The 27,250-nt window shown below is 45.2% G+C and overlaps 1 protein-coding gene across 1 annotated transcript; it reads right to left on the minus strand.

Moving 5' to 3' along the window:
- Positions 1-23,731: 23,731 nt before the first annotated feature.
- Positions 23,732-26,926, minus strand: LOC136533131 (uncharacterized). The gene is made up of 3 exons (XM_066525696.1): positions 24,795-26,926; positions 24,623-24,710; positions 23,732-24,535 (listed from the first exon to the last, which is right to left on the minus strand). Exons 1-3 carry the CDS (start codon positions 26,924-26,926, stop codon positions 23,732-23,734), a joined length of 3,024 nt encoding a protein of 1,007 aa, XP_066381793.1.
- Between the last annotated feature and the right edge of the window lie 324 nt (positions 26,927-27,250).

Below are 27,250 nucleotides of genomic sequence, written 5' to 3' on the forward strand. Positions count from 1 at the left end.
CCACCCCTAGGGCGGTGGCCACCTGGACATGGGCGAGAAGGGTTGATGTTGGGGCTGGCACCGGAAGTGGCACTGTGCACCACCACAGGCGCGACGGTGCACCACCGCCGGTGGCACCACTCCTTTTTCAATAGAGAGTGGGTGCACTGGAGTTGGGCACCACCACCCCTGGGCGGTGCACTGCCCTATTTTCTAGAGAGCATGGATTTTAGGGTGTTGGCTGGGGTGGCACCACCACCCCCTGTCCGATGCCACCGCTCCCTGTTTGGTGCCACCACCACCTGTTCGGTGCCGCAACTAGCCATTGGATGATCATTAGAGGGGTACCACTACCCCATGTCTGGTGCCACAACGACATGTCCGGTGACCCCACAAAAGCTGACTCAAAGGGTAACGACTCTATTTGCTTGTGGGCTTATAAATAGTGCTAGTGGCCGGCCTTGGCCACTCTCTTGGTACTTCTAACAGCTGCATACACCCTTTGAGAGCTGAGCACACCAGTCCACTCACTTGCACACTTGATTTCATCATCTTGAGTGAGATTGGAGAGCCTCTAGTGCATTGCTTAGAGGCACTAGTTGGGCGATTTGGGCTGATGGAGATCTTGTTACTCTTGGTGTTTGCCGACATCTAGATGGCCCGATGATTGGTGGATCATTGAGCAGAGGAAGGTGATTGTCTCTGGCTCTGATCATTGTGATTGTGAGGGGTTCTTGTGCCTTCCCTGGTGGAGCGCCAAAGGCAACTCCAGTGGATTGCGCGTGGCTTGTGGATCCTCATCTTGTGTTGGTTGTGCGGCACCCGGTTGCGGGTTTGGTGTATGATGCTGAACCTCTAAGTGAGTGAATTGCCACAATGGGGACTGCCTTGCCAGCAAGCAAGTGAACCTCGGAGAAAAAATCATTGTGTCTTGATTGTCTCCTTGGTATTCATTGGTATTCATTGATTGATCACTTGCCATGGCGGTATACCTCTCTACCACTCTCTTGTATTACATTGTGCCTTTACTTGTGTAGAGCTTGTGTAGTTGAAACTAGTTAGTGTAGCTCTTAGTTGTAGTTCTCTTGCTAGCTTTCTCACCTAGGTGTAAATTAGTGACTTAGCCTTGTTGTGATATACTAGAGATCATAGATTTTAGAATTGGGTAGGTGGTTTGTAACACAAGTGTAGTGCTAGCGCAAAATTCACTTTGCCATATTATTTACAAATCACTTGCCTTAATTTTATTGTAGAATTTTTAATAGGCTATTCACCCCCCCCTCTAGCCATTAGGACCTTTCAAGTGGTATCAGAGCCGTGGTCACCGTAATTTGAGGCTTAAAAACCATCGGTGTCAAAATGGCTCAAATCAACAACACCAAGACACCACCCCAATTTGATGGCTCCAATTATCCTTATTAGAAGGCTAAGATGACAACATACATGTTGACGGTAGTTAACAACCATTATAAACCATCAATATAACATGTATAAGGGCATAAATATAATCACCAATGAAGGTTTAGGGGTTTAAATTAATAAATTCCATGAGTTTTGGTGAATCTGTATTTTTTGTAGGGTTTATTCAGAAAACCATCAAGGTGGACCTACATATCTGATTTAATTGCGCTTATCTGTAGCTAAATGGACTCTAGAACACTCTAGAAGACTCGGGAGGACTCCACACCGAAGCGGAGGGAGAGACGCTGCCAGGTGGGGTAGGTCGGCCCCACCTGTAAGCCACCCAGTCCCTGGGGCCCACCTGTCAGTCCCTCATTGCAATGTCGGTTCTCCACCGCCTCCTAGGTTGCATCTATGCCATCCTTTAGGTCGGTTTGATCTAAGGGCTCACGTTGGATGCTCCAGCCTATATATATTAGCCCCTACCCCCTGAAGGCATAAGTCATTTGAGAAGACAGAAACCCTAATCGTCCTTAGAGCTCCACCATATTCTAGGGCATAGCTAGTTAGGCTAGGTCTAGAGGGAGGCAAGCTGGCTTCGCTTGCATTCCCGATCTTGTCAAGAGCGTGGTTCAGTATAATCTTTGTACCCCTTCTCTTTTGTATCTTCATTACTTTTATATGCTAGTTACAATTGTTATGACAATATTAGTATTCATCTTATTCATGTTCTTTGTTATAATGTTCATCGTCTGCTTTGGTTATATACTTAGTATAGCTAGTTTATCGTTATATCCATGCATAAGTTCGTATAGCACTCACTCCGCTACGCACGCGGTGAGTGGTTGACATTGTGTAAGCATGGTGCTTATACATTGTTTACCTGCGGATACACCCTATATTCTGGGTCATGTGGTAGATCGCGGATGTGACACTCCTGTTAAGTCCTTTGTAGTCCACTCCTCGAATATAGGCGCACGTAGGGTCCGATTACGAAGGAAGAGCAAGCTCTGTTCTTAACCTTCCTTAGTAATATCCCTTATGTGTAGATATGAGGATGATCTTAGCAATGACTACTAGGTATAATTGCACTAATCAATATATAATTTGACTTGTAATTAAGAATAACTTAGGAATTATTCCTCTAATATTCTACCTAACCATGCTAATGCCATAGAAAGGAGTACTCTGAGTGATTTATCATTATTGATCAATAATTATCATATATATATATATATCTTATCATATGACTTACCCCTGTTATGAGTAGAATATTGGTTATGATTTATTTCTCCTTCAATAGTATAAGTTATCAATACATGTCCATGCTAGACCTTCCCTATGATAAAAATATAAATAACGATACCTGGAATACTCTCAGGAAAGTGCTACAATGGTATATTATTTATGCGCTTGCAGATCTTTTTAATCATATATTTATATATTCTTTCTAGTCACATAAAATGATAAAGAACTACTTAGTATTATTCTAGTAGTAATGTTGTGTAGTACCAACAAGCATCTCTGACATCATCATTAGGGATGACAACCTAGTAAAGTAATGTTAGGAGATATAGGTTTATAATAGGTGGCTACTTAAAATAAGTGACACGTTAATAAATACCAACAATACATCAAGTCAATCAATAGAAAGGTGTGGAAGGTGGTGGAGACCAAGATTGAGATTGCCAATGAGGAGGGTTCCACCGCCGCCGAAGAAGTGCTACTCCAAAATAATGGCATTGCTCTTAGTGCCATTCATGATGCTTTGGATGAGAGAACATTTGAGCAAATCAAGAATATTAAGAGGGCTCATAAAGCATGGAAGAAGTTGGAGGAATTCTTTGTGGGCACTCAAACTATCGGTGTTTCGAGTTACCACCGACAAGTAAATTTGTATTATTGCGCATATGGCTCTAATGGTGTACTTAGATGACACGAGGTTTATATTGGTTCGGGCAGAAAGTCCCTATGTCCAGTTCGTCGCTGCTGCTCATGTTACTAGCACTGAAAGTTTGTAGTAGGGGTTACAAACGAGCAAGAGAGGGACATGTCCCAAGTCTCTAATGTGTGTGTGCTCCTAAGGCATGTTAGGGCATGTGTTTTGATGTCTATAGCCATGTAGAGTGGTCAACCGCCCCCTTCCTGGGACATCCTGCTTTCCCTTTTATAGATGAAGGGGAAGAGCAGGTTACACAGAGAGAAAGGGGAAGAAGAGGCAAGGAGAGGAAGGCTTCTAGGACCACCGAGCCTTTCTTTTCCTTCATGTGGGTCCCGCCGACACTGCAGATGGTGATAGGGATGGCTCCATGCTGGGCGCCTGTCTGCCGCTGATGCCACGCCCTGGCATTGTCAGCGGGTCATGACGTCCCATTCCACCTTGGCGGGCGACGCGGTGAGCCAGCGTGCTGGTCAATGGTCGTATAAGGAGTAGGTAGCATAGTGACCATGCATCCATCACTGTAGGTGATGTGAGTTCCCTCGAATGACATGTTGCGGGCATGGGTCATGTTGAGATGTGCCCACTCCTAGCACGATGCTAGAAGTTTGACCTTGGGTTGTACTTTCTAGCTTGTAGTGGTTGGCGATGGTATGGGCTTCTGTCAGAAGCCATGCCTGAGGGGTCGGGTGGGATGGAGCCCCTAACCTAGAGGCTAGGCGAGGTGGAGCCCTCGACCTAGAGGTTAGGCGAGGTGGAGCCTGCCCCTAGCGCTCGGGCGATTCAGAGCCTGTAGCCTTAGGGTCGGGCGAGGCGGAGCCCGTGGCCTCAAGGTCGGGCGAGACGGAGCTCGCCCCCAGGGGTCGGGCGAGGTGGAGCCCGCCCTAAGAAGCTGGGTGAGGCAAAGCTCACGGCCTTGAGGTTAGGCGAGGTGGAGTCTGTGGCCTTGGGGTCAGGCGAGGCGGAGCTCGCCCCCAGAGGTCGAGCAAGGTGAAGCCCAAGCACCTGGGGGTTAGTTGGAGCTGTAGTCATGCTCTTGACTGCTTGGATGAATCAATGTTGATGACCATTAGCTCCTCCTCTTCGGGTACCCTAGTATTGGTCCCTGATAGTAGCCCCTGAGCCTACGAAGGAGTAGAATACTCCTTCGGAGGCTTTTCTGAATGGGAGGACTCTGAGGGCCTTGGCCTTCTTTTTGTTGCCCACAGCGTGTCCTAGGGATGGTGATTCCTTTTCATCATGATCGGACCCCTTGGGGTTATAGCCATGAGATTTGGTGGGTTAGAAAAGGTCTTTCCTGATTTCGACCCCTACGGGGGTCTATCATTCTGCGACCGTGCATTCGGTATTCTTGTGAGTCCAACTTTCCTTGAGCCCCCGCCGATAGCTGGGGTTCGGTCGAGGGTTGGGTCGGCTCATCTTCATGATCGTCTTCCCTCAAGCATTTTTTCTGATAAAAAAGGAGGGACTGAGCCGTGCCATGATTTCCCCCTATGGACGAATTGTGGTACTCAGTGAGTTGTTAATGGGCTAGTTCGAGTGGGGCCCTAGCATCCTGTCCTCGGGGGTCCGGCTTGGGTCAGCTGGTGACCGACTAAAGATTCTCAGCGGTCAATCCATATAGTTCTCGGGTCCGTCCGACCGGTCCTAAGGGCTCTCTGCCTTTCTTCAAGGAAAAACCATGGATCATATCCGGCCAAGACTCGAACATCGGCCGGGATGCCTAAGGCGCTCGTGCACTCGGGTACTAGCCGCTAGTAGGACCATCCCTTTCCACCCCTCACTCTAAAGGTGCCTAGAGCGGTTGTCAAATCCATCAGTGGGCCAACCCTCGAACTCCTAGGCCTAGATGGGCCGTAGGAGCATCTTCAGCTCTGCATCCCTCTTACCTATGATGGGTCATGGCCTATTCGGGTAGACAAAACGTTCGGTGCATTTTCTGAGGGGACGGACATAGGTTGTGTGCACACGCCCCGTGATAAGACATGGTGATAGGTCATGGCAGGCGTGGAGATTTAGGCGAGCGGTTGGTTTCCTCGCACCCGTCGCCCCTATAAAACCAAAGGGTTGGCCCTCCGTGTTTCATACGCATGCTTGCATCCTTACCTCCACAGCCATGCCGCCACCACCAATGCTTAGGTTTCCTGCCTCCGCATCTCTGCCACTGTTGAGCTCGCATCCATCCACCCCCACCTCCAATGGATCCGTGGTGCCATTCTGACATCACCTTCCAGCGCATGGAGGCCCTCGTCCATCGTGGTCTTCTCAGCACACGGACCTCCGCTGTGGAGTGGTTGCTACTCGGCGATGAGGATTCATCGTCGCCGCCCGACGGCTATGTGGTGTCGTTCACCCACTTCCATGAGCGTGGACTTGCGACCCCCGCCCACAAATTCCTCTAGGGGCTGCTGCACTTCTATAAGATCAAGCTACAACATCTCAATCCCAATGGGATCTAGCACATGGCGGCATTCATCGCGTTGTGCGAAGGATTCCTAGGGATCAGCCCCACTTCGACTTGTGGAGGTATTTCTTCACCATCAACCTCCAGAAGAAGAGGGAGAAGGGAGGTAGGCAGGAGCTGCACATGCGGATGGGATGTGTCAGCATCCAACTTCGGAACAATCTGGTCAGTGAGTACCCATCCATGTAGCTCTCGCCATCCAACAAGGGGTGGCACTCGTAGTGGTTCTACCTCAAGAATGATGTCGCTGCCCCTCTACCAAAATTCACTAGGCACCTGATCGAAGAGGCCCCGGAGCAGTGGAGGAAGTGGGGCATCCTAGAGAAGGACAAGAAGAAGATCTGAGACCACATCGCCACCATCCACATCCTGAAGGAGAACAACTTAAAAGGGTCAGGTGTCATCGGGGCTTACCACGCTAGGAGGGTGGCGTTGTTGATGACATGCGTGCTTCTGCTATACACGATGGCGCCCGAGGCGTCATTTGACAGAATAGCGCTTGCCAAGGGAACGCTCCCCAACTTCAAGATCACACAACGCATCAAGAAGGCGATAGAGCCTTTGCTGGACGACATGGGTGCTGCCCTTGACTTTGTCTACCCGGTGCCGGGGCATCATCCGATGCGGCCAGAGCCAGGCTACGTTGTCTTTGTAAGTTTCCCTTTCTCTTGCCTTCTCTTCAATTGATTTCCTGACCCTATGAGACTAACTTTAAGAGAGGTGGGACTAGCCGAGGGTCGTCATCCTCATGGATCACCTGACGCTACTACCGAGGGATTTGGTCATGAGGATGGCGAATCACACCGAGGGCGAGCGGTTGAGGAAGGCAAAGGAGGACAAGAATAGGAGGAAGCAGCAGAAGCTATAGGCATGGGAATGAGGGGAGGACACTGATGACAATGATGATGATGACGATGGTGACGACAACGAGGTGATAGAGGAAGAAGAAATGGTAGCCGACGATATCGAGTGGGACAACCTAGAGAATGAGGATGCACTAGTAGGCGTCGGTTTGTCCTTGCATGCACTAGGACCCTTCCTGTTCCTTGGAGGAGAGGGGACGTGTAGGGAGCTAGAGGAGGCAGGACGTACCGTCAGCCTATCCTAGGAGCCAACAGAGGCGGGCGGCTCTACCATCGTGCCTGAGGTGCTAGCAGAGGTGGATGGCTCCACTGTCATGCCCTAAGAGCCAAGGGGAGTGGGGCGTTCCACCAATGTGCCCTAGGATTTGCCAGGGGTGAGCTCCTCTACCTAGGAGCAGGGGGCGGGCTTGAAACAGCCTCATTCCGATGAGGCGGACCAAGGGTCAGGGGGTTCGTCCCCCTAAACGCATCTGCCGCCCGACGACGCTGAGGTGAGTGATCAATTCCTCTATTTTTCCTATTTTAGTTGGATTTCAACATGACTTATGTTTTTCATCCCTTGTAGCGTCGGCAGGCATCAAAATCCTTTGGTGCTGGCATCGAAGAAGAGCATCGCCCTCCAATTAGGGCAGCGGCCATCGGCTAGTGTTGCACCCATTTTGTGTGGAGCTATGCCAGTGTGACCGCGTCGCCAGCCGGTCGGGCACCACCCATGGTGGCGCATGTGCCCTTAGCAGGATAGGCGGACATGGGCGTTCAAGGGACACCTTCGGAGGTCATGGAGCAGCCGGTGACGGTCGTGATACCGCTACCAATGGTGGGGCGAATGGGGCTGCTGACTATGCTTGTGGTGCCAACCATGGCAAGCGCGACATAGCTGGTCATGACCCCACTACCACAAGTGGAGGTGGTGGCGGCCATGATAGATGGGTCACAGCCGAGCGCAACCATAGCGTCGCCTAAGGCACCGGTGAGACCCGTGCCATCGGTAGCCCAAGCGATGGCGTCTGGCATGGGCCAAATGGAGGGAGGCATGGCCGAGGGGTTCCTAGGAGTCATGGTGCTAGGAGAGAGGTTGACATTTGCACCACTGGCCTCTTCCATCACCGGAGGGGGCGTCCTAGTGGGGACGTCACGTGAGTGGGGTCGATGGTGCTTGGAGCTAGCGGGGAGTCGTCCCTGACCCTAACATCAATGGATGGTAGCTCGCCAACGTGGGGCGAGCCCCTACTCCAGTGGATGAATCTGCAGGATCCGACGTCAATGCTTTTCACCCTTGACGACGCCACAGAGAGCATGGGCGGGAGAGCCTCGATGTAGGGATCATGTCCGTGCTCGAGGCCCTAGAGCACGCCATGGCGCATTGTGCGATGTTGTTGTTTCCTCTAGCCAGGTATTGTTTGGTCCTGCTTCTTGCCCTTTTCTTCCTTTATATACTTTTTGTATCCTGACCATCGTCTCCCTATAGTCCTTTATAGCTCACAGGCGAGGGAAATCGCAGTTCCTTCATCAACAGAAGGAAGCCTAGGACCGCCTCGTCGAGGAGGCGCGGCTACATGGGGAGGTGATAGCTTAGCTCATTGCTGCCTAGCAGAGGGTGGTCGAGCTGACTCCCCTCGCCGAGGAGGCAGCCAATCTTCGTTCATGGGTGGCTGAGGCCTGTCGGGATGCTGATTAGGCCAAGAAGGCATTCGAGGCCCTATTGGCGAGGTCATGGAAGGATGACAAAGAAGCTGCCAGGGTTAGGAAGGAGCAGGATGAGTTGCTCCAGAAGGACGCCGAGACCCGCTAGTGGATCCTTGACCTTCTAGGCGAGGCTGAGAAGGAAAGGGATCTGAAGCTAGGGGCCAAGGAGAAACTTGCGGCCCTAGAGAAAAGGGCGAGCTGGATGCCACAGTGGTCGCTCGACTGCGCAAGGAGCGGGATGAGCTGATCCAAACCACAGAGAGGCTTTGCTCGAAACGTGGCATGGCTCATGAGGAGTGTGACCAGGCTTTCCAAGAGCATGACCAAGACTACCAAGAGCATGACGACGCACAGCAAAAGGTTGGCTCCCTCTAGGCCAAGCTCGAAAGCAAGATGACCTAGAAGTTGGAGGCTGAGAGCGTTTCTATTGGGCTAGCCATGGATCTCACCGAGGTGAGGAGAAATCTTTAGGTAGAGAGTGATGAGCTTGGTATCCCGAGTGCCACCCTTAGAGTGGTCTGTGATGACCTTGAGATGGTGCGGTCAGAGGGGACCAGCTCGCTCGCGGCTCGTGCCATCGAGATCATGGCTCGGGTGTGCCAGCTCGAGAGGAATGCCCTTTGTGCTAGGGTCAATTAGTCCTTCATGATTGCTCATTCTCATTATGGAGACAACATGGATCTAGAGGTGATGAGCCATGGCTATGTGCCCGGTTATGATGTCCATGAGCTGGAGGAGATGGAAATGGCGGTGGCTCCCCTTTCGTAGGACCTGGCGAATAGGATAGAAGACATAGTTCTCCCCTAGAGGGACTAGTTAGTTAAATAGGTCGAGCAGTCATTTTTGTAATAAGAGGACAAGTCCTGACCCTTGTGTTTCATTAAACAAGCTTATTATTTCGTTTGAACAAATTTGTTCTTTCTCCCTTTTTATGTGTAAAAAGGAGTTAATGCATTTCGACCTTTCCTGTTGTTAAGACTGTAGAGCTCGAGGTCTAGATGGGAAACTCTGATCACGCTGGTAAACAAGAGTGTCGTAGCTGCTAGGGTGTAGGTTTCTTGCAGTCCGACCAGCTTTACTCAGTTGTTCGTTTCCTCAAACCTTGCCTCTAGGTTTTAATCGTGAGAAAGGGTCGGGCACGATGACTGTTTTAGAAAGAGTATATATATACCCTTATCGGCCCCCGAGTGAGACCCAACCCCTTGCCATTGCTGGGGTCAGGTTTTACTAAAGATTGAGAAGACGATAGAGAAACTAGTAGGAGAAAGTGTTTCTTGTTTTAGAAACATTATTCTTAGTTTTCGTACGTACCGCCTCCCTAGGATCTGAGCCATCATTCTACGACCACGCAAACAGTCTTATTGCGAGTCCAACTTTCCTTGAGCCCCCATGCGTAGTGGGGGTCTAGTCGAGGGTTGGCTCATCTTTGTGATTGTCACCCCATCCATGGTTTTCGCAACTAGAGGGTTGAACTAGCGTCACTTGCCTCGATGGCTCGAGTGACGTGCTCGGTTAGCTCGCTAATGGGCATGTCTGAGTGGAATTCGGGTCCATCGTTTGTGACAGGGTCAGCATAGCCTTCATGTGGCATTCCACTACTGCTTAACCCACCTCTTGGCAGATACCTGAGTCATTTCGGAGACTGACTCAAGTGGCCCGCTAGCCTCCTCTCGATGGAGATTCTATGGGCTTGGCTTGAGGTTAGGATCGAAAGAGAAGGTTGAGATGACCATGTTCGCTTCTGAGCGGTCGGGCAAAGGCCGCTGGGGCTCATCTGCGTTTTCTCCTATAGCTCTATTTGACGCGAGGCGGCCTCAAGCCCTTCGTGGCCTGGCCTTCGAACCTCGGTCGGTCGGATTCCCAAGTCAGGGTCAGGCGGCTCGAGCCCCCAAGACCTATTAGGCTCGATAGGGGTCGGCCAAGTTTTATGCGTCACCCCATCCATGATTTCTACAACCGGAGGGGTTAAGCCAATGATACTTGCCTCGATGGTTCAAGTGTCACGCTTAGCAAGCTCGCTAACAGGCATGTCCGAGTGGAATCTGGGTCCGTCATTCATGATGAGGTTGGCATAGCCCTCATGTGGCATTCCACTACTCCTTAACCCACCTCCCAGCAGTGGCCTGAGCTCTCCGATCAACTTGGGTGACCTACCGACCTCTCCTTGATGGAGATTCCACCAGTAGGCCCCTCCAAACCCTTCCTAGGAAGGCGAAGGCTAAAGCTCAGGGTGCGGGGACAAAAACTTTGAGCATGCTAGTGAACCAAAACTCCATAGCCGCTGGGGCGTAGGTTTCTTGTGGTCCGACCAGTTTTACTCAGCGTTTGTTTCCACACACCTTGCCTCTAGGTTTTAGCATGAGAAAGGGTTGGGCATAGATAATGTCTACCAAATAGACACTCTTGCTAGCCCCCAAGTGAAGCCCAACCCCTTGCCGTTGCTAGGGTCGGGTGTCACTTAAAGATGACCTATCTCTCGGTAGTGGCCCGAGCCATCCGATCGACTTGGGTGACCTGCTGGCCTCTCCTCGATGGAGATTCTACCAGTGGGCCCATCCAAACCCTTCCTAGGAAGGCGAAGGCTAAAGCTCAGGGTGCAGGGACAAAAACTCTGAGCGTGCTAGTGAGCAAGAATGTCGTAGCCACTGGGCTTAGGTTTCTTGCGATCCGACCAGTTTTACTCAGCGTTTGTTTCTGCACACCTTGCCTCTAGGTTTTAGCATGAGAAAGGGTCGACCATAGAGAATGTCTACCAAATAGACACTCTTGCCAACCCCCGAGTGAGGCCTAACCTCTTGATGTTGCTAGGGTCAGGCAAGGCGGAGCCCGCCCCTAGAGATCGGGCGAGGCGGAGCTCGTGGCCTCGGGGTCGGGCGAGGCAGAGCCCACGCACCTAGGGGTCGGTTGGAGCTGTAATCATGCTCGTGACTACTCGGATGAATCAATGTTGATGACCATTAGCTCCTCCTCTTTGGGTACCCTAGTATTGGTCCCTGACACAAGCCATGAAGGGTGCAAAGGCATACATCCTCAAGGAGAAGTTTGCTAGTTTCAAGATGAAGGATGATGAGAGTGTGCCAGAGATGTTACATAGGATTCAAGTGCTTGTCAATGATCTCAAAGCACTTGGAGAAGAAGTGAAGGAGAAGGACTTCTCCCACAAGTTCTTGAGATGCTTACCTTCGAGATTTGGCACATTGGTCACTATTCTAATGAGTGGTTTGGACACCATGACACCAAACCAAGTATTAGGAGATGTGATGACCGATGACACCTATAGAGATGATGATAAGGAAGAAAAGAGGGAGAAGAAAGATGAGAAGAAGGATGAGAAGAATAAGAGTATGGCATTCAAGGCCACATCATCCAAGGGCAAGGCAAAGCAAGAATCATCAAGTGAATATGAAGACTTGAGCTTTGATGAGATGGATGATGAGAAGATGGCTCTCTTCGTGAAGAGATTTGGCAAGTTCATGGTGAAGAAGGGCTACCGTGCTAGAAGAAAGAAGTCTTCATCCAAGAACAAGGATGAGTCAAGAAGGTGCTTCAAGTGTGGAAGCAAGGATTATCTTGTTGCTCAATGCCCATACAATAACAACAATGATGACGATGACAAGAAGAGCAAGAAGAAGGACAAAAAGGAAAAGAAAGAAAAAGAAGGACAAGATGATCTTTAAGAAGAAGAAGAAGAGTGGTTCATATGTGATCACTTGGGATAGTGATGCTTCCTCCAGTGATGATGATGATAGTAATGATGACAAGACCACCAAGAAGAAGGCTCTTACAAGCATTGCTATAAATGAGAAGCCTTCTCTCTTCGACACTCCATCATGCTTCATGGCTAAGGCCACTAAGGTACAAACTTATGATGATGGATGTGATGAGAAACATGATAATGAAAGTGAAAGTGAAAGTGACAATGATGATGAACCCACTAAAGATGAACTAATTGACATGTTAGAAGATGCTAAAGAACATTTTGACATTAAGAGAAGGGAATACAAAGACTTGCGAAAGGAACTAAAAGCCCTTAAACAAGCCTTTGATGAGATCAATGCATCTCATGAGAGGCTAGAGGAAGCCCATAAGAAGCTTGGCAAGGCTCACAAGAAGCTTGAAAAAGCTCATTCCTCTCTACTTGATGAGCAAAATGAGTAGGAGCATGTTGTAACATGTGGCAAAGGCTTAAATTGTTATATAATTGATGAATCATTCAATAAGCCTATCATTGTGGCTCCCACTAACCCTTCTTGTAGCACATCCACTTCTACCTCATATAGTAGTGATGGTTTCACTTGTGATGCCTCACTAATGGTTGAGAATGAGACACTTAACAAGGAGGTAAAAGAGCTCAATCACACCTTGGCTTAGGCCTATGGTGGTGAGGATTGCTTGCTTATGTGATTGGGTAGCCAAAGAGCATCTCTCTGCAAAGAGGGATTGGGCTATACCCCCAAGAAAGGCAAGGCGACCTTTGCTCCTCACAAGACTAGTTTTATGAGGAACAATGGTCAGTTTTGCATTAGTTGCAAGCAAGTTGGTCATGTAGAGCAAAAGTGCATGAAAAAGAAGCCTCAAGCCAATGTATCCTCTATTAATCTTGATTCTTTCTATGTGCTTACTAAGGGTACTAATGGTGTGAAGGCTAAGCTCATTGGTGACCATGGATGGGCTCAAAGAAGAAAGTCATTTGGGTGCCAAAGAGCTTGGTCACTAACCTTCAAGGACCCAAGCAAGTTTAGGTACCTAAAAATAATTGATCTTCTTTTGTAGGTTAGTTACAAAGCCAGAGGAAGGTATTGGGTACTTGATAGTGGGTGCACTCAACACATGACCGGTGATACAAGAATGTTCAACTCAATCAATACCAATGGCAATGATACTTATGATAGTATCACATTTGGTGACAATGGCAAAGGCAAGGTCAAAGGGCTTGGTAAGATTGCAATATCCAATGACATGAGCATATCCAATGTGTTGCTAGTTGAGAACTTGAACTTCAATTTGCTATCCATAGCTTAATTGTATGATCTTGGATTCAAATGCATATTTAGGATAGATGATGTAGAGATCATAAGTGTAGATGGCTCTAACTTGATCTTCAAAGGCTTTAGATATGAGAATCTATACTTGGTTGATTTCAATGCTAGTGAAGCTCAATTGTCAACATGCTTGTTCACTAAGTCTAGTATGGGTTGGTTATGGCATAGAAGGCTTGGTCATGTTGTAATGAAACAATTGAATAGATTGGTTAAGCATGACTTGGTTAGAGGCTTGAAAGATGTTGTGTTTGAAAAAGATAAGCTTTGTAGCTCTTGTCAAGCCAGCAAACAAGTTGGAAACACCCATTCTAAGAAAAGAATGATGAGCACTAGTAAAGCATTTGAGTTATTGCACATGGATTTGTTTGGACCAACACAATACACTAGCATCGGTGGAAACAAATATGGCTTTGTGCTAGTGGATGACTATACAAGATACACTTGGGTATTCTTTCTAGTGGACAAGAATGATGTATTTGCAACTTTCAAATCATTTGTCAAGGGCATTGACATTGAATTTAAAACAACCATCAAGAGTGTTAGAAGTGACAATGGTAGTGAGTTTAAGAATACTAGAATTGATGAGTGTTGGTATATTTAATGCACATAGATAAATTTGCATATGTACGGATACCGCTGTAGCTTTCACCTAAAAGTATTCCAAGTATCGTATCCACAGGGAAACTATGAGATTAACTACGTTGTAACTTAACTAGGGGTAGCAATAAGGTTAGGATGAATAGGAGAGTAGAGAGGAAAACTAAGGTTCTCTAGTTCTGACTTGGGTAAGCTATGTCTTCTACTATTGAATGGGGACATTATTTAAGGAAAGACACTAGTAGAGGATGATTCCTATAGTAACTGCGTCCTACTTGCCCTAAAATGGGAGGTGGACTACAGAGGATTTAATGAGGCTATAAGAGTCACCCTTGCGAGCTACCACCGATCCAGAATGCAGGATGCATCCACAAGTAACCAGAGTCTAAGCACCATGCTTACACTACAATTACTACTTTACTCTTTTCGGATAAAGAATAAAGCACTCAAACAAGTTGTGAACCTGATGAATAATATAATCAAGAAGCTTACTTGAATTAGAAGTTGATTACCAGAGAAATCTCAGAGGCAAGCTCAGATAGAACTTGGATACACCAAGGTACAAGCCATAGAGAGAGCACTGATAGGCTGACTTCTCCTCCAAACTCTTCCCTCACTCTTCATCTTACTATTATTTACAATACTAGATCCTATGGAGGACTAATCTTCTCTTAATAGATGGCTCTAATCCTAATGAGGAGGATATGAATTAGGGTTTCAGGATTGCCTCTAGGGAGGGGGTAGGGGCTGCTATATATAGGTCGAGGTGGAGTAGGGGGCAAGGAATCGAGGTGGAGTAGGGGGCAAAGAATCACCACATCATCAATCTGCATTAATTCCCTCGATCATCGTTGGATGCACCGACTATAAACCACTTTAAATTAATGGTGTAAATCTTGGAAACACATACAAGGCGGCGGAGGGCAAATGGACTCTAGAGCAGGCCGGCTGGCCCACTTTCATGGTCGTTTGGTCCAAGCTTCGGCGTGGTGTCTTCAAGAACCTTCTAGAGTTGTCTTTCATAGTTTTCGTGGGTTGAATCACTTGTTGTTGTCGGTTTGCTTGTTTGGAGTGTATGACAGTGGTCCCAAGAGCTATTTTCTGGATAAATCCTCCTACATACAAATATTTACCAAAGCTCATGGAATTCATTAGTTTAAACCCCTATACCTATGTTTTGTGATGGAATTAAATATAAATGCAGGTTATGTTGATGGTTTATAATTGGTGTTAGTGACCGTCAACAAGCTGCTCCAAGCTTAACCTTTGCCAGTCCCTGAGCAAAGCTAAACTCAGCAATGGATCAAGAGTTGCTACTATGCTTTCACCCCTCAAAAGTACATAGGCGTTCAATCGAGAATTCTTCTCCGAATTAGAATAAACTGATCTAACTTTCAAACTTACCCATATTACCTTCAACCATGGGGCTTCTTAGCCTTTACTTAGGTCTTGAGCAATTGAAGGATAGAATGATTAAGTCAAGCACTATGTTTCAAGTTCTTTGTTCCACCATTGTTCTAGAGTTTTTATAAGTTTTCAAAATAAAACTCAGAGATTCCATTGTATGACACTCTCAAGTCTCTCAATATATGTGGTATTTGGGGATCCTCACCAAGGCAATAAAGATGTTATGCCTTTTCTCTTCCTACTACTAAGGCTTATGTGGAGTTCATAGGTAGAGAGAAATTTAGAGCATACTTGCAATGCATATATTGTAAAGTCAAACAATGGATTCAAAGAGAGTTGAGTCATACAATCAAATCAAGATGTGCATGTGTGTGGATATATCATGGATATAAATGGTGGCTAACCTAATTCTACTTTGCTCCTTGAAAACATATCTCTCTTTTGAAACTTGGAAATATTTGCTAGAGAGCAGGGGCTATCTTATTCATCTCTTTTTTTCAGACGGACATCTAAGTACCCATTGTTTTAGATATCTCGGACACTTGTCCATTTTTTCTCAATCTCTTTTTTTTCTTTTCTTTCTTTTTTACTTTTGAATAATTTTTGCAACAAAACTTTGAGAGAGATATAATAAGAACCTAGAGCATTTATTTGGTGGATGGAAAGCCTAACAAGCATGTTTTTGGGTTCACTCCTAGTGTAGGAGTAGAACATTTTTGAGTGGATCTAGATGGAAGGCATGTTTTTGCACCTACCCCCAGTGTAGGAGCAGTGCATATGTGGGTGGTGTGTACGTGATCTTGATTTTAACAGCATGACAAATCTATCATAAGGGTCAACAAAGCTTGACAAAACTCAATGCAAAAGCAAGTAGCATATATGTGGAAGTTTTCCTAGCCTAAATAACATGTATGGCTCTGGTGAGAATTCAAGCTTTGTCATACAGGAACTCATCATATAGCATTTTTATGTTTTTCAAAAGATAAATCTCCAAAACTTTAGTGTCACTTGGAACAAGATAAACAGCAGCTCAGACCATCTCATATCATATACGTTAATTACCTAGACTTATATCAAGCATATGCTACCCACGAGTTTCAAGTTCAGAGTAAATTCTTATATCAAAACAATCTTATCCAAAACTCGGGATGTTGGTGAATTGAGGCCTAGACAAGTTAATGATGATGAAGATGATTAAGTGCAAGTGCTCTCTAACTCAAATGTGCAAGTTGACACTAATCAAGCAAGTACAAGTGGCTCTCATGACAATGTGCAAGATCAAGTGGCTAGTACATCATCTCAACCCAACGATCAAGCAAGTGTAAGCAATCAAGTTCCAATACTCCAACCAACCAATATTGCAAGAGATCATCCATTAGACACTATAATTAGAGATATTTCTAGAGGTGTACAAACTAGATCAAGATTGGCTTCATTTTGTGAGCATTTCTCATTTGTGTCATCCATTGAACTAAAGAAGATAGATGAAGCATTGAAGGATGTTGATTGGGTGAATGCTATGCATGAAGAATTAAACAACTTCGCTAGAAATCAAGTATGGGAGTTAGTTGAAAGACCAAAGGAACATATTATGATTGGAACTAAATGGGTCTATAGAAACAAGCAAGATCAAGATGGGATAGTAGTAAGGAACAAAGCAAGATTGGTAGCACAAGGATACACTCAAGTTGAAGGTCTTGACTTTGGAGAAACATATGCCCTGGTTGCTAGATTGAAAGCAATTAGAATCTTGCTAGCCTATGCTTGTGCCCACAACATCAAGCTCTATCAAATGGATGTATGCAATTCTAAATGGCTACATCAATGAAGAAGTATATGTTGAACAACCTACTGGTTTTGAAGATGACAAGAAACTCGACCATATGTACAAGTTGAAGAAGGCATTGTATGACTTGAAGCAAGCACCTAGAGCATGGTATGAGAGGTTGAGAGACTTCCTACTCTCAAAGGGATTCATGATGGGTAAGGTTGACACCACTCTTTTCACCAAGAAGATTGGCAAGGACTTATTTGTGTTGCAAATCTATGTTGATGATATTATCTTTGGATCAACCAATCAAGATTTTTGTGAAGAGTTTGGGAAGATGATGGATAATGAATTTGAGATGTCCATGATTGGAGAGTTGAGTTACTTCATTGGTCTTCAAATCAAGCAATTAAAGAATGGTACATTTGTGAGTCAAGGCAAGTACATCAAAGACATGCTCAAGAAGTTTGGCATGAGTGATAGCAAAGCCATTAGCACACCAATGGGAACAAATGGAAATTTGGATAGTGATGCAAGTGGCAACATAGTGGATCAAAGGTTGTATAGGTCTATGATTGGAAGCCTACTCTATGTGACCGCATCAAGGCCGGATGTCATGTTTAGTATGTGCATGTGTGCAAGAATTCAAGCCTCACCAAGAGAAAGTCATTTGAAGGCTACAAAGAGAATACTGAGGTACTTGAAGCATACACAAAATATTGGTTTGTGCTATCCCAAAGAAGCAAAGTTTGAGCTAGTTGGTTACTCCGACTCGGATTATGCTGGATGCAAGGTTAAAAGGAAGAGCACCTCGGGCACATGTAAATTGTTGGGAAAATCACTTGTTTCATGGTCATCAAAGAAGTAAAATAGTGTTGTATTATCAATCGTTGAAGCCAAATACATATCCACCGGTAGTTGTTGTGCACAAATACTTTAGATGAAGGCCACCTTAAATGACTTTAGAATCAAGTTCAAGAAAGTGCCATTGCTATGTGACAATGAGAGTGCAATCAAGCTAACCAACAATCCGGTTCAACATGCAAGAATAAAGCACATTGATGTCCGCCACCATTTCATTAGAGATCATCAACAAAAAGGGGAAATTTGCATTGAGAGTGTGGGAACCGAAGATCAACTTGCTGACATATTCACCTAGCCATTAGATGAGAAAAGGTTTTATAAGCTAAGGAATGAGTTGAACATATTGGATTTCTCAAATATGTGTTGATGCACCCCCCCACTTATATGACATGCCTCTCCTTCAAGCAATCCAAGGTAAAAGTTGATTAGCATGCATACATCCTTTGCTAAGGATATGTTTAGTGCATCTAGTCATTCTTCACATTAAATAGGCTCATTCATGAAAATCAAATGAAATTTGATGCTTGTATGGTACCACTATTACTTTTATGCTTGATTTAATCTAGTGGTAGCATATGACATGTTTGTGGGCTTGTGAACCTAGTGTTTGATCTAGAAAATGAGCTATAAGTGTTTAACTCAACATGGTACAAGATAACCCTTATTTGGAGGTGTGAAGAAGCTTGTCCTTGGATCAAACCGAGTTAAATATCTTTGGCAAGTGATCTAGATTGAACCAAATTTGGAAAAATGATCCTCACCCCATTGATTGACATTGATAATCTTAACCTCTCCAAAATTGAACCTTTGTGGTCATTAATGGCAAAGGAGGAGAAATTGCACAAAGATAGTGAAAAGGTAACAAAGAGGGGGAACTTTGACATAGGGAGAGAAATATGAAAGTAAGGGGATCAATTAAAATTTGAAGCACACAAGTAGCGGGAGCAAGCTCATAAACTTGATTGATGCATTTGAATGTTCATTTTCAAATGTTTGCTTGCATAGCACAAGTGTTTACAATTCAATATCCATGCTTATGTGGTGTATGCTAGTTGTAGGTTTGAATGATGAAATAAAAAACTATCATACATAGGTTGAGTAACTAGACTTATGTTTATTTTGTGAAAACTAGACCCTTGCTTCTAATGTTGATCTCGTGGGGTATTCTAGTTTTTGTGTATGTCTAGTTACTAATGGTGCTAAGGATGGTATATTTATGCACTCCGATTGGTATCACGCTTCAAAGGTCCATCTCTTATACCTTAGCATCATTTGGTTGACATTGCCTTCCCACATTTCAAATCCATGCATATGTGCAAGCTTCAATCCAAACTCTAAGCACATATGTAGAGGGAACTAATGCTACCATTTAGGGTTCATGAAACTTGTCCATATCCTTTTACACATGGTAAATATACTTAGGCAAGCAACATAGATTCAATTGAATTTCAATTCATATCTTTGTAAAAGGGTTGCCATCAGTTACCAAAAAGGGGGAGATTGAAAGCTCTAGTTTGGTTTTGGTGAATTGATGAAACCATAAGTGCTAACCTAGTTTATCAAAGTGATTATGAGATAGGTAGCACATTCCAAGTGGTGAAGCAAATGGTGAAGATCATGATGATGGTGTGGACATGATGATCAAGTGTTTAGACTTGGAAAAGAAGAAAGAGAAAAACAAAAAGCTCAAGGCAAGGTGAAACTTGATAGGAGCTTTTTGGTTAAGTGATCGAGACACTTAGCGAGTGTGATCACATTTATGATCGATAGTCGTACTATTAAGAGGGGTGAAACTCGTATCAAAATACGGTTGTCAAAGTGCCACTAGATGCTCTAACTCATTGCATATGCATTTTGATTCTAGTGAGAGCTAACACCCTTGAAAATGTTTGTGAAAACATGCTAACACACATGCACAAGGTGAAACACTTGGTGGTTGGCACTTTTGAGCAAGGGTGGAGAAGTTGGTGAAGTAGAGGAGTTGATTTTCACTAAAAATCAGTGACCGGACGTGGGGACATTGAGTCCAGTCATTTATAAAAAGGTTGGCGTGCTCGGCCTCTATCTGGTGCTTGACCAGATGCTGAGGCAAACGGCGACCTGACGTGACGCTAGTGCGTCCAATCAGGCTAACGTCTGATGATGTTGTGGTGTGCAGCGAGCTGAAGGGCGAGTAGACGCTAGGGCACGTACGGTCGTGGTGGACCTTACACGTCCGATCGTGTTTGGGCGGCTCTAGAACCTCTCTAGAATTGACCTGACACATGGTGAACTGAGGTGATCGGCACGTCCGGTCACAATCTGGTGGCGCGCGGGTTTGCGTTGACTTGACGCGGCACGGGAGCGTTAGGTCATTTGCCGATGCGTCCGGTCTCAACTCAACACGCGAGGGTTTGATTTTGACTATAGAAATCATGTGGACGAGGTTGAACTGAGGGGCCACATGGCGTGCATCGCATGACCGGGTGCTGGGTTGAAAGGTCCTTGTTGGTTTTGGTAATTGAGTGACAACCTAGGTGGACTAATTGTGTTTATGTGAGATACACAGGTGATTAGTCCATAGGTACATGTGTATGAGCAACATATGCCATGGAGGTGAAAATGGCTTAGAGATGTTGTAAAGCTCACACATGTGATGATGAAGGAGCTTATTGCACATGAGACATGACATTGAGTCATGTGATCAAGGTGGAGAAGATCAAGACAAGACTTGGCTTGATGGACCGGTTGCAAGCGTGAAGGGCAAGTCGAAGGCTTTAGAGTGATGGACCGCGTGGCGGTGAAGCTTGAGCAAGACTTGGCGCCGATGGACGATGGCAACGGTGAAGAGCAAGTAAAGTCAAGATCGATGAACCAATATGATCATATGATGATATGAAGTGGATCATATCATTGTTGATCGTGTTGGTGCATGTGTTGCATCGACATTGAAGGAGATGGAATGGAATGCGCAAGGCAAAGGTATAACCTAGGGCATTTCATTTCACCGGTCATAGGTGTGTAGAGAAGTTTATGATCGGGTTTAGGATAGATGGCCGTACTATCAAGAGGGGCAAACTTGTTTACATATCGGTCATCTAGTGCCACTCGAGTGATCTAACTTTGCATTGTCGCTAGAATCGAGTGGCGTGGCAAGTTGAGTGGCTAACATCCTTTGGGAAATGATTGTGAAAATGCTAACACACATACACATGGTGGTGTACACTTGGTGGTGTTGGCACATTTACAAAGGAGGTGGTGTTTGCAGGGTTGAGATTTACGTGGATCGTGTCCGCTAGGGGACCCCTGCCTCTCCTTATATAGTCTGGAGGGACAGGGTTACAAGGTAAGTATCCTATTTGGTACTATACAATAGCTTGCGGTGCACGCTGAGCAGCGCCGTACACGCCATCTTGTGGGCTGGGCCACCTCTGATGATGCGGCCCATGTCTTGTCTTGTAGATACCGGGGGCCATATCCCCACAGCTAGTCTCCGAGCCTGACAGTAGGTGACGTAGTCGTGTGGTGCTAGGGTCAGAAAGTAGAAGATCAGGCGAGCAGACAGCCAGTCCCCGGTGAAAGGTCCTTGTTTGGTTTTGGTAATTGAGTGACAACTTAGGTGGACTAATTGTGTTTATGTGAGATACACAGGTGATTAGTCCACAGGTACATGTGTGTGAGCACTACAAAAAATCCTTCTTTTTATGACAAATTCCCTTATGACGGGTCCTATTTTTGTCATGTAATGTAATATAATGTGACGGAAAAATATTGGTCGTCATAATTTTATGAGCCCCAGTAGCATTTGTGATGACATCGTATATAGTGTCACAAAAAAGTAACAAATTTCGTCACTAAATGTTAGGCGCAAGGAGCCGGTTGACGACTTGTTTTTTGTGACGCCATATGCTAGTTTTATGTGACAGTTTGTCGATGTCACTTTATCATCTTTCAAAAAATGACCGGCCCCAACGTCAATATACCCCCTGAAGGTGGACCCTACCTCCTTGCTGTTGACCAATTTCATTTTTTCCATCTCCCCTGACCGAACTGAAGAAGGAGGCGAGCGGAGGGCGGCGAGCCTCTAGCGGTGCAGCAGGCGGCGAGCGGAGGGCGGCGAGCGGTGGTTGGCGTCTGTGCGGAGCATGGCCATGGTCGAGCAGGCTCTGGGCGAAGCCAGCTCGCCCTCTCCCTAGGTAACGGTGAGGAAGTGGGCTGAGGCAGCGCGAGATCCGCCGCCAGGACAGCCGGCGAGCGCAGATCACCAGTGAACATCGCCACTGCCTCAGGTTGGTAGGTGGTGGCGCATGGTGGGCAGTGTCGCCATCAATCCCCTCCCCGTTCGCCTCCATTTGCTCGGCTGTGGCACCCTCATCCCCCTCCCCGTTCCTCTTTCTTCTGCTCATTGCTCTACTGTCAATCCAATGTGCAATTCCTAATCAATTTCTTGTGTATCAATCAGGGCTCATGTCTCAGGCGTCGTCGTCTACCACTTGCACTGGGCGGTCTAGCGCAGCTAGGGTTGCCCTGCAACCCACACCCCTTGTTGTTGTTGCTGCAGCTCCTCTGCCCACGGCCATCGATCTAGAGACGCTGATTGATGATGTGAGCAGGTTGCCGTTGATTATGTGCCCAGATTGCAAGGATGTCAGGGTCTTTGCTGCCAATACCACGCAGTCTGGGTTGAACTTTGGAAAGAGATATTTCAAGTGCCCTAGGAAGAACTATCAAAATGTCAGTGTTATAATCATTTCAATCTTGTTTGAATGAGCATGCTTGAGAATGGTAGTGTTTTTAGCATTCAGTTGATGTAGTGTATTGATTTTAATTTCCCTGTTGTTTAAATTTGGATGCAGGGGACATGTGCTAGGTATTGGTTTGAGGAAGAATATGTGGTGTTCCTTCTTGATAATGGTTATCTACCATTAGCTGCTTCTACCATTGCACCAGCTTCGACAACTGAAGTTCCTGAGCTTGTTGGAAAAATTGATAGCTTAGAGCAGAGTCTGAACAAGGTGAAGGAAATGGTTGGCAAGAACAGGGAAGGCATGGGAAGCTGCATTTGTCTTGTCTGTGGTTGTCTAAATGTAACATTCCTAGTGCTGGCCATTCTTTTGGTTGTAATTATAATGTTGAAGTAGGCAATGATGATGTAGCAGGACATGCTGTGAAGTGGGTTGGATATGTTTGCCACATTTGATATGCTTTTGGCTATGATGATGAAGTAGGCTAGCTAGGACATGTAGTGAACCTGCTGTCCAGGATGTATTTGTAGTTGGTATGAAAATATGGGCCTTCGTGCTCTTGGACTTCTCTTGTGTAACCTGTACATTTCTGATGTATGTTGGAAATAAAGATCCCTTTTGCTTATGATGATTTACTTGTGTGGAATGATTTTTTGGCAGCATGTCTGTAACTTCTAGGCTATACATTTTGTGACAGATTCTGTACATTCCATGATAGATTCTGGGCATTACATGACATTATCATGTGTCATGAAAACACAACAATCTGGGCACTATATATAACTTGCATCATGTGAATGAAGTCTGGGCACTATATATAACTTGCATCATGTGAATGAAATCTGGGCACTGTAACTTCCATCCACTAAAAACAGAGTCATTGCATATAAGGTCTTACAATTTCATAATTCAGATATAAATGTAGTAGCATAATTCAAATACAACAATATCAATAATAGAAAAGTTCATGGTTCACAAATCTCCAGAAATGCAAAGGTCAGTCATCATCACTGTCTTCTCCTGAAGTATTGCCTTCTTTAGGACTATGGTACTCAAGGTAGGTTTCATCTTCATCTTCATCATCGCCATATGTTTCATCACCTTGAGTTGTATGTTTTTGTCGACGGATGCTCTCGACGAGGTCTCTACTAACAGGGCTGCCTGGTTCATTATCCATGCGCAACAAATCCATATCAGGATGAATGTCTCCCACTGCACCATCTCTTGATGAAGTATGCTCCTCTTGGTATGCCTCCTGACATCTCATCTGTACTTGTTCATGGATTGGTTGGTTTGTGTCGGTCTCTTCAACATCAAATATATGTCGGTGGCCAAATTCTTGTACCACTCGCCAACATGGACCTAACTTTGTATCTTCCAAGAAAAATACTTGTGAAGCATCAGTGGCTATAATGAAAGGATCATTCTTATACCATCGGCCTTGGCTATTTATGCTCTTGAAGTAACCATCATCTTTCAGCTGGTATGTCTTTCCCTCTAGATTGTACCATTCACACCGTAATAAGATAACAGTTCTATGCCCTTTGCTGTTTTTACTGTAACTCAACTCAATAATGTCTGTGATTGTCCCATAGAAGTCAATTGTGTCACCACCGTGAGTACCTACAGTTTTGATGGTGGAGTTCTGTGTCTTCTTGTGTTCGTCACGAGCCATAGTGTGGTACCGTACCCCATTGATTATGCAGGCTATGTATGAACGCACTCGCGGATCCGGCCGACATGCTAGTGAGTACAGGTCTTCATCAACATGTGTTGTGCCTTCATATTTCAATTTCGTAATCTGCAGGTTGTAAACATACAAAATTATTGAGTTTCAGAGTGTATTGTATCATAAATTATTAAGTCATGTTGTAGAAGCTGCACACACATGATTCTCAAACCATGCAGCGAATTGTGTTGACATCATTTTTTCAACATCGTTGACCTCTTGTTGTTCTAATTCTACCCTATACATGCTGCAAAGGAAGAAGATAGTTAGTCTTTTTGTGACACTTGTTTTGAATAAAGATGGCTCAAATGAAATTACAGCAATTACTCACTCTTTGTATTCATCAACCTCTTCGCAGTTATTTAGAACAAACCAAACCATGGAGTCATAGTCTTTGTCTTCATAACGAAGTTTTGAAGCACCCAACAGGTTAACACCATGACCAAAAATAGAGTAACCATTGGGTGAGATGTTCTTTTCTCCATCCAAGTATCTTTCAGGCCTAGTGAACCTATTAATAATGTCACTGAAATATGTTGAGCACTGGGTCATACACTCATAGGCAGTGTATGCCTCTGCAATAGAACCTTCAGGTCTTGCTTTATTGCGGACGAAACGCTTAAAGGTGCCCAATCTTCTCTCAATGGGGTACATCCATCCATACTGCACCGGTCCCCAAAGGAGTGCCTCATCAGGTAAGTGAACTGCTAGGTGAACCATAACATCAAAGAATGCAGGAGGATAAATTTTCTCTAGCTTGCAAAGGATAAGCACAATATCTTCCTTCATTTGTTTTAGTGCATCAACCTTTAGAGTTTTTGAGCAAAGTTGTCTAAAAAACCTACCCAACTCAGCAATTACTTCATATACGTCTTTTCGCACCAAACCACGAAGGCCAGCTGGTAAAATACGCTGCAGTAGTATATGACAGTCATGTGTTTTCAGCCCATGCATTGATCCTCCTCCCTCCATATTGACACATCTTGATATATTGGAGGCATAGCCATCTGGAAACTTAACATTGCTCACAAATTGCAAGAACTTCTTCTTTGCTTCTGGTGTTAGAACGTAACAAGCTCTTGGCTTTGAGGATGCAGCACTAGTGTCATCTAACAAATGAAGCTCTTTTCTTATACCTCTTTCTTCCAAATCTACTCTAGCAGCAATTGTGTCCTTTGTCTTGTTCGGAATATTAAGTAGAGTTGACAAAATGTTTTCACATATGTTTTTCTCTATGTGCATAACATCAAGGTTGTACTGTAGCTTCAATTTTGACCAGTATGGCAAATCATGCAAGCTAACCTTCAGATGCCATACTGGTTCTCCACCACGGCATCGTTTTCTTGATTTCGGCTTATCTGGATTCTTGCCAGGAACATAGCAAACTTCATCCAACCTTGCCATAACCTCATCTACACTAAATTTCCTTGGCTGCTCCCTATTTTCATGGTGGCCATTGAAAGATCTATTTTTCCTCCACGGATGGTTGTTTGGGAGGAAACGTCTATGGCCTATGAATCCAATTTTGTTGGTCAGACATTCGGAGCATGGATTCTCATCACAGTGCACACATGCAAAGTAACCCTTAGTGCTTCTGCCTGACATGGTACCTAATGCAGGGTAGTCATGGATTCCCCATAGAATCATTGCACGTAGACTGAAGTCTTTGCCTTCATATGCATCATAAGTAGGGACACCATTCCAAAGAGTTAGCATGTCTGCTATCAAAGGCTGCATGAACACATGGAAATCTTTGCCCGGTGATTTTTTGCCAGGAATTAGTAAAGCAAGCATGTAATTGGATTGGTCCATACACATCCATGGTGGAAAATTGTATGGAACCACTATCACTGGCCAGATGCTATATGAATTGGTCATCTGACCAAATGGGTTAAATCCATCAGTAGCAATGGCAAGCCTCAAACTGCGAGGATCATCTGCAAAAGACTTGAAAGTATCATCAAATTCTTTCCAAGCTTCTCCATCAGCAGGATGTCTCATTTCATTCTCAACTGCTACCCTCTTTTCCTTGTGCCATCTTGCATATTGTGCCCGCTGCTTTGAGATAAAAAGCCTTTGGAGGTGTGGAATTATTGGAAAGTAACGGAGGACCTTGTGAGGAACTTTCTTTTTGCCCTCCTTGTTCACTTTCCATCTTGTGAAGCCACAAACTGGGCAATGATCATCCTCTTCATGGTCTTTCCAAAATAAGGCACAGTCATACTTGCACACATGAATAGAAACATAACCAAAACCAAGCTTCCGAAGTAGAGCTTTCATTTCATTATAGGACTTAGGGAGGCCGGTCACATTTTTGAATGATGTTGAAAGCAACTCAAGCATTGCATCAAACCCAGAATTTGTTATCCGATTGTACACTTTTATATGCAGCATTTTAATAATGAAACTTAGCCTAGACTCCTCGGTGCAACCTGGATAAAGTTCACGCTTTGCCTCTTCCATGATTTGCTTATATAAGTTGGCACCGACGCCATGGCTTGCTGCGGTGTACAGATCTTGAATCAAACCCTAAACTCCCCGTTCACTATCATCTAATATGACATCTTTAGCTTGTCCTTCATCATCAAGTGGAGCCTGGTCATTTCCATCCCATGACATATCTTCAGGTACAACAGGGAGTTCTCCATCTTGTACAACATCATTATCTCCCTCTCCATGGTGAATCCAACTTGTGTACATTTTAGAAATACCATTGATTTCTATATGCTCTTGTACCTCAGCTTGACTTTTATCTCTTTGGTTCAGGCATTTGCGGCATGGGCACTT

This window comes from Miscanthus floridulus, unplaced genomic scaffold (genome assembly GCF_019320115.1).
Source record: "Miscanthus floridulus cultivar M001 unplaced genomic scaffold, ASM1932011v1 fs_78_2, whole genome shotgun sequence".
Taxonomy (NCBI): Eukaryota; Viridiplantae; Streptophyta; class Magnoliopsida; order Poales; family Poaceae; genus Miscanthus; species Miscanthus floridulus.

Bases quoted from the DNA above. Each gene is read 5' to 3' on its own strand.
- LOC136533131 (XM_066525696.1), bottom strand. From the start codon at position 26,926: ATGGAAGAGGCAAAGCGTGAACTTTATCCAGGTTGCACCGAGGAGTCT. The intron at 24,711-24,794 runs GTGAGTAATTGC...CTTCCTTTGCAG, and splicing joins GAGGTTGATGAATACAAAGA to CATGTATAGGGTAGAATTAG. The intron at 24,536-24,622 runs GTGTGTGCAGCT...TACAACCTGCAG, and splicing joins CTGCATGGTTTGAGAATCAT to ATTACGAAATTGAAATATGA.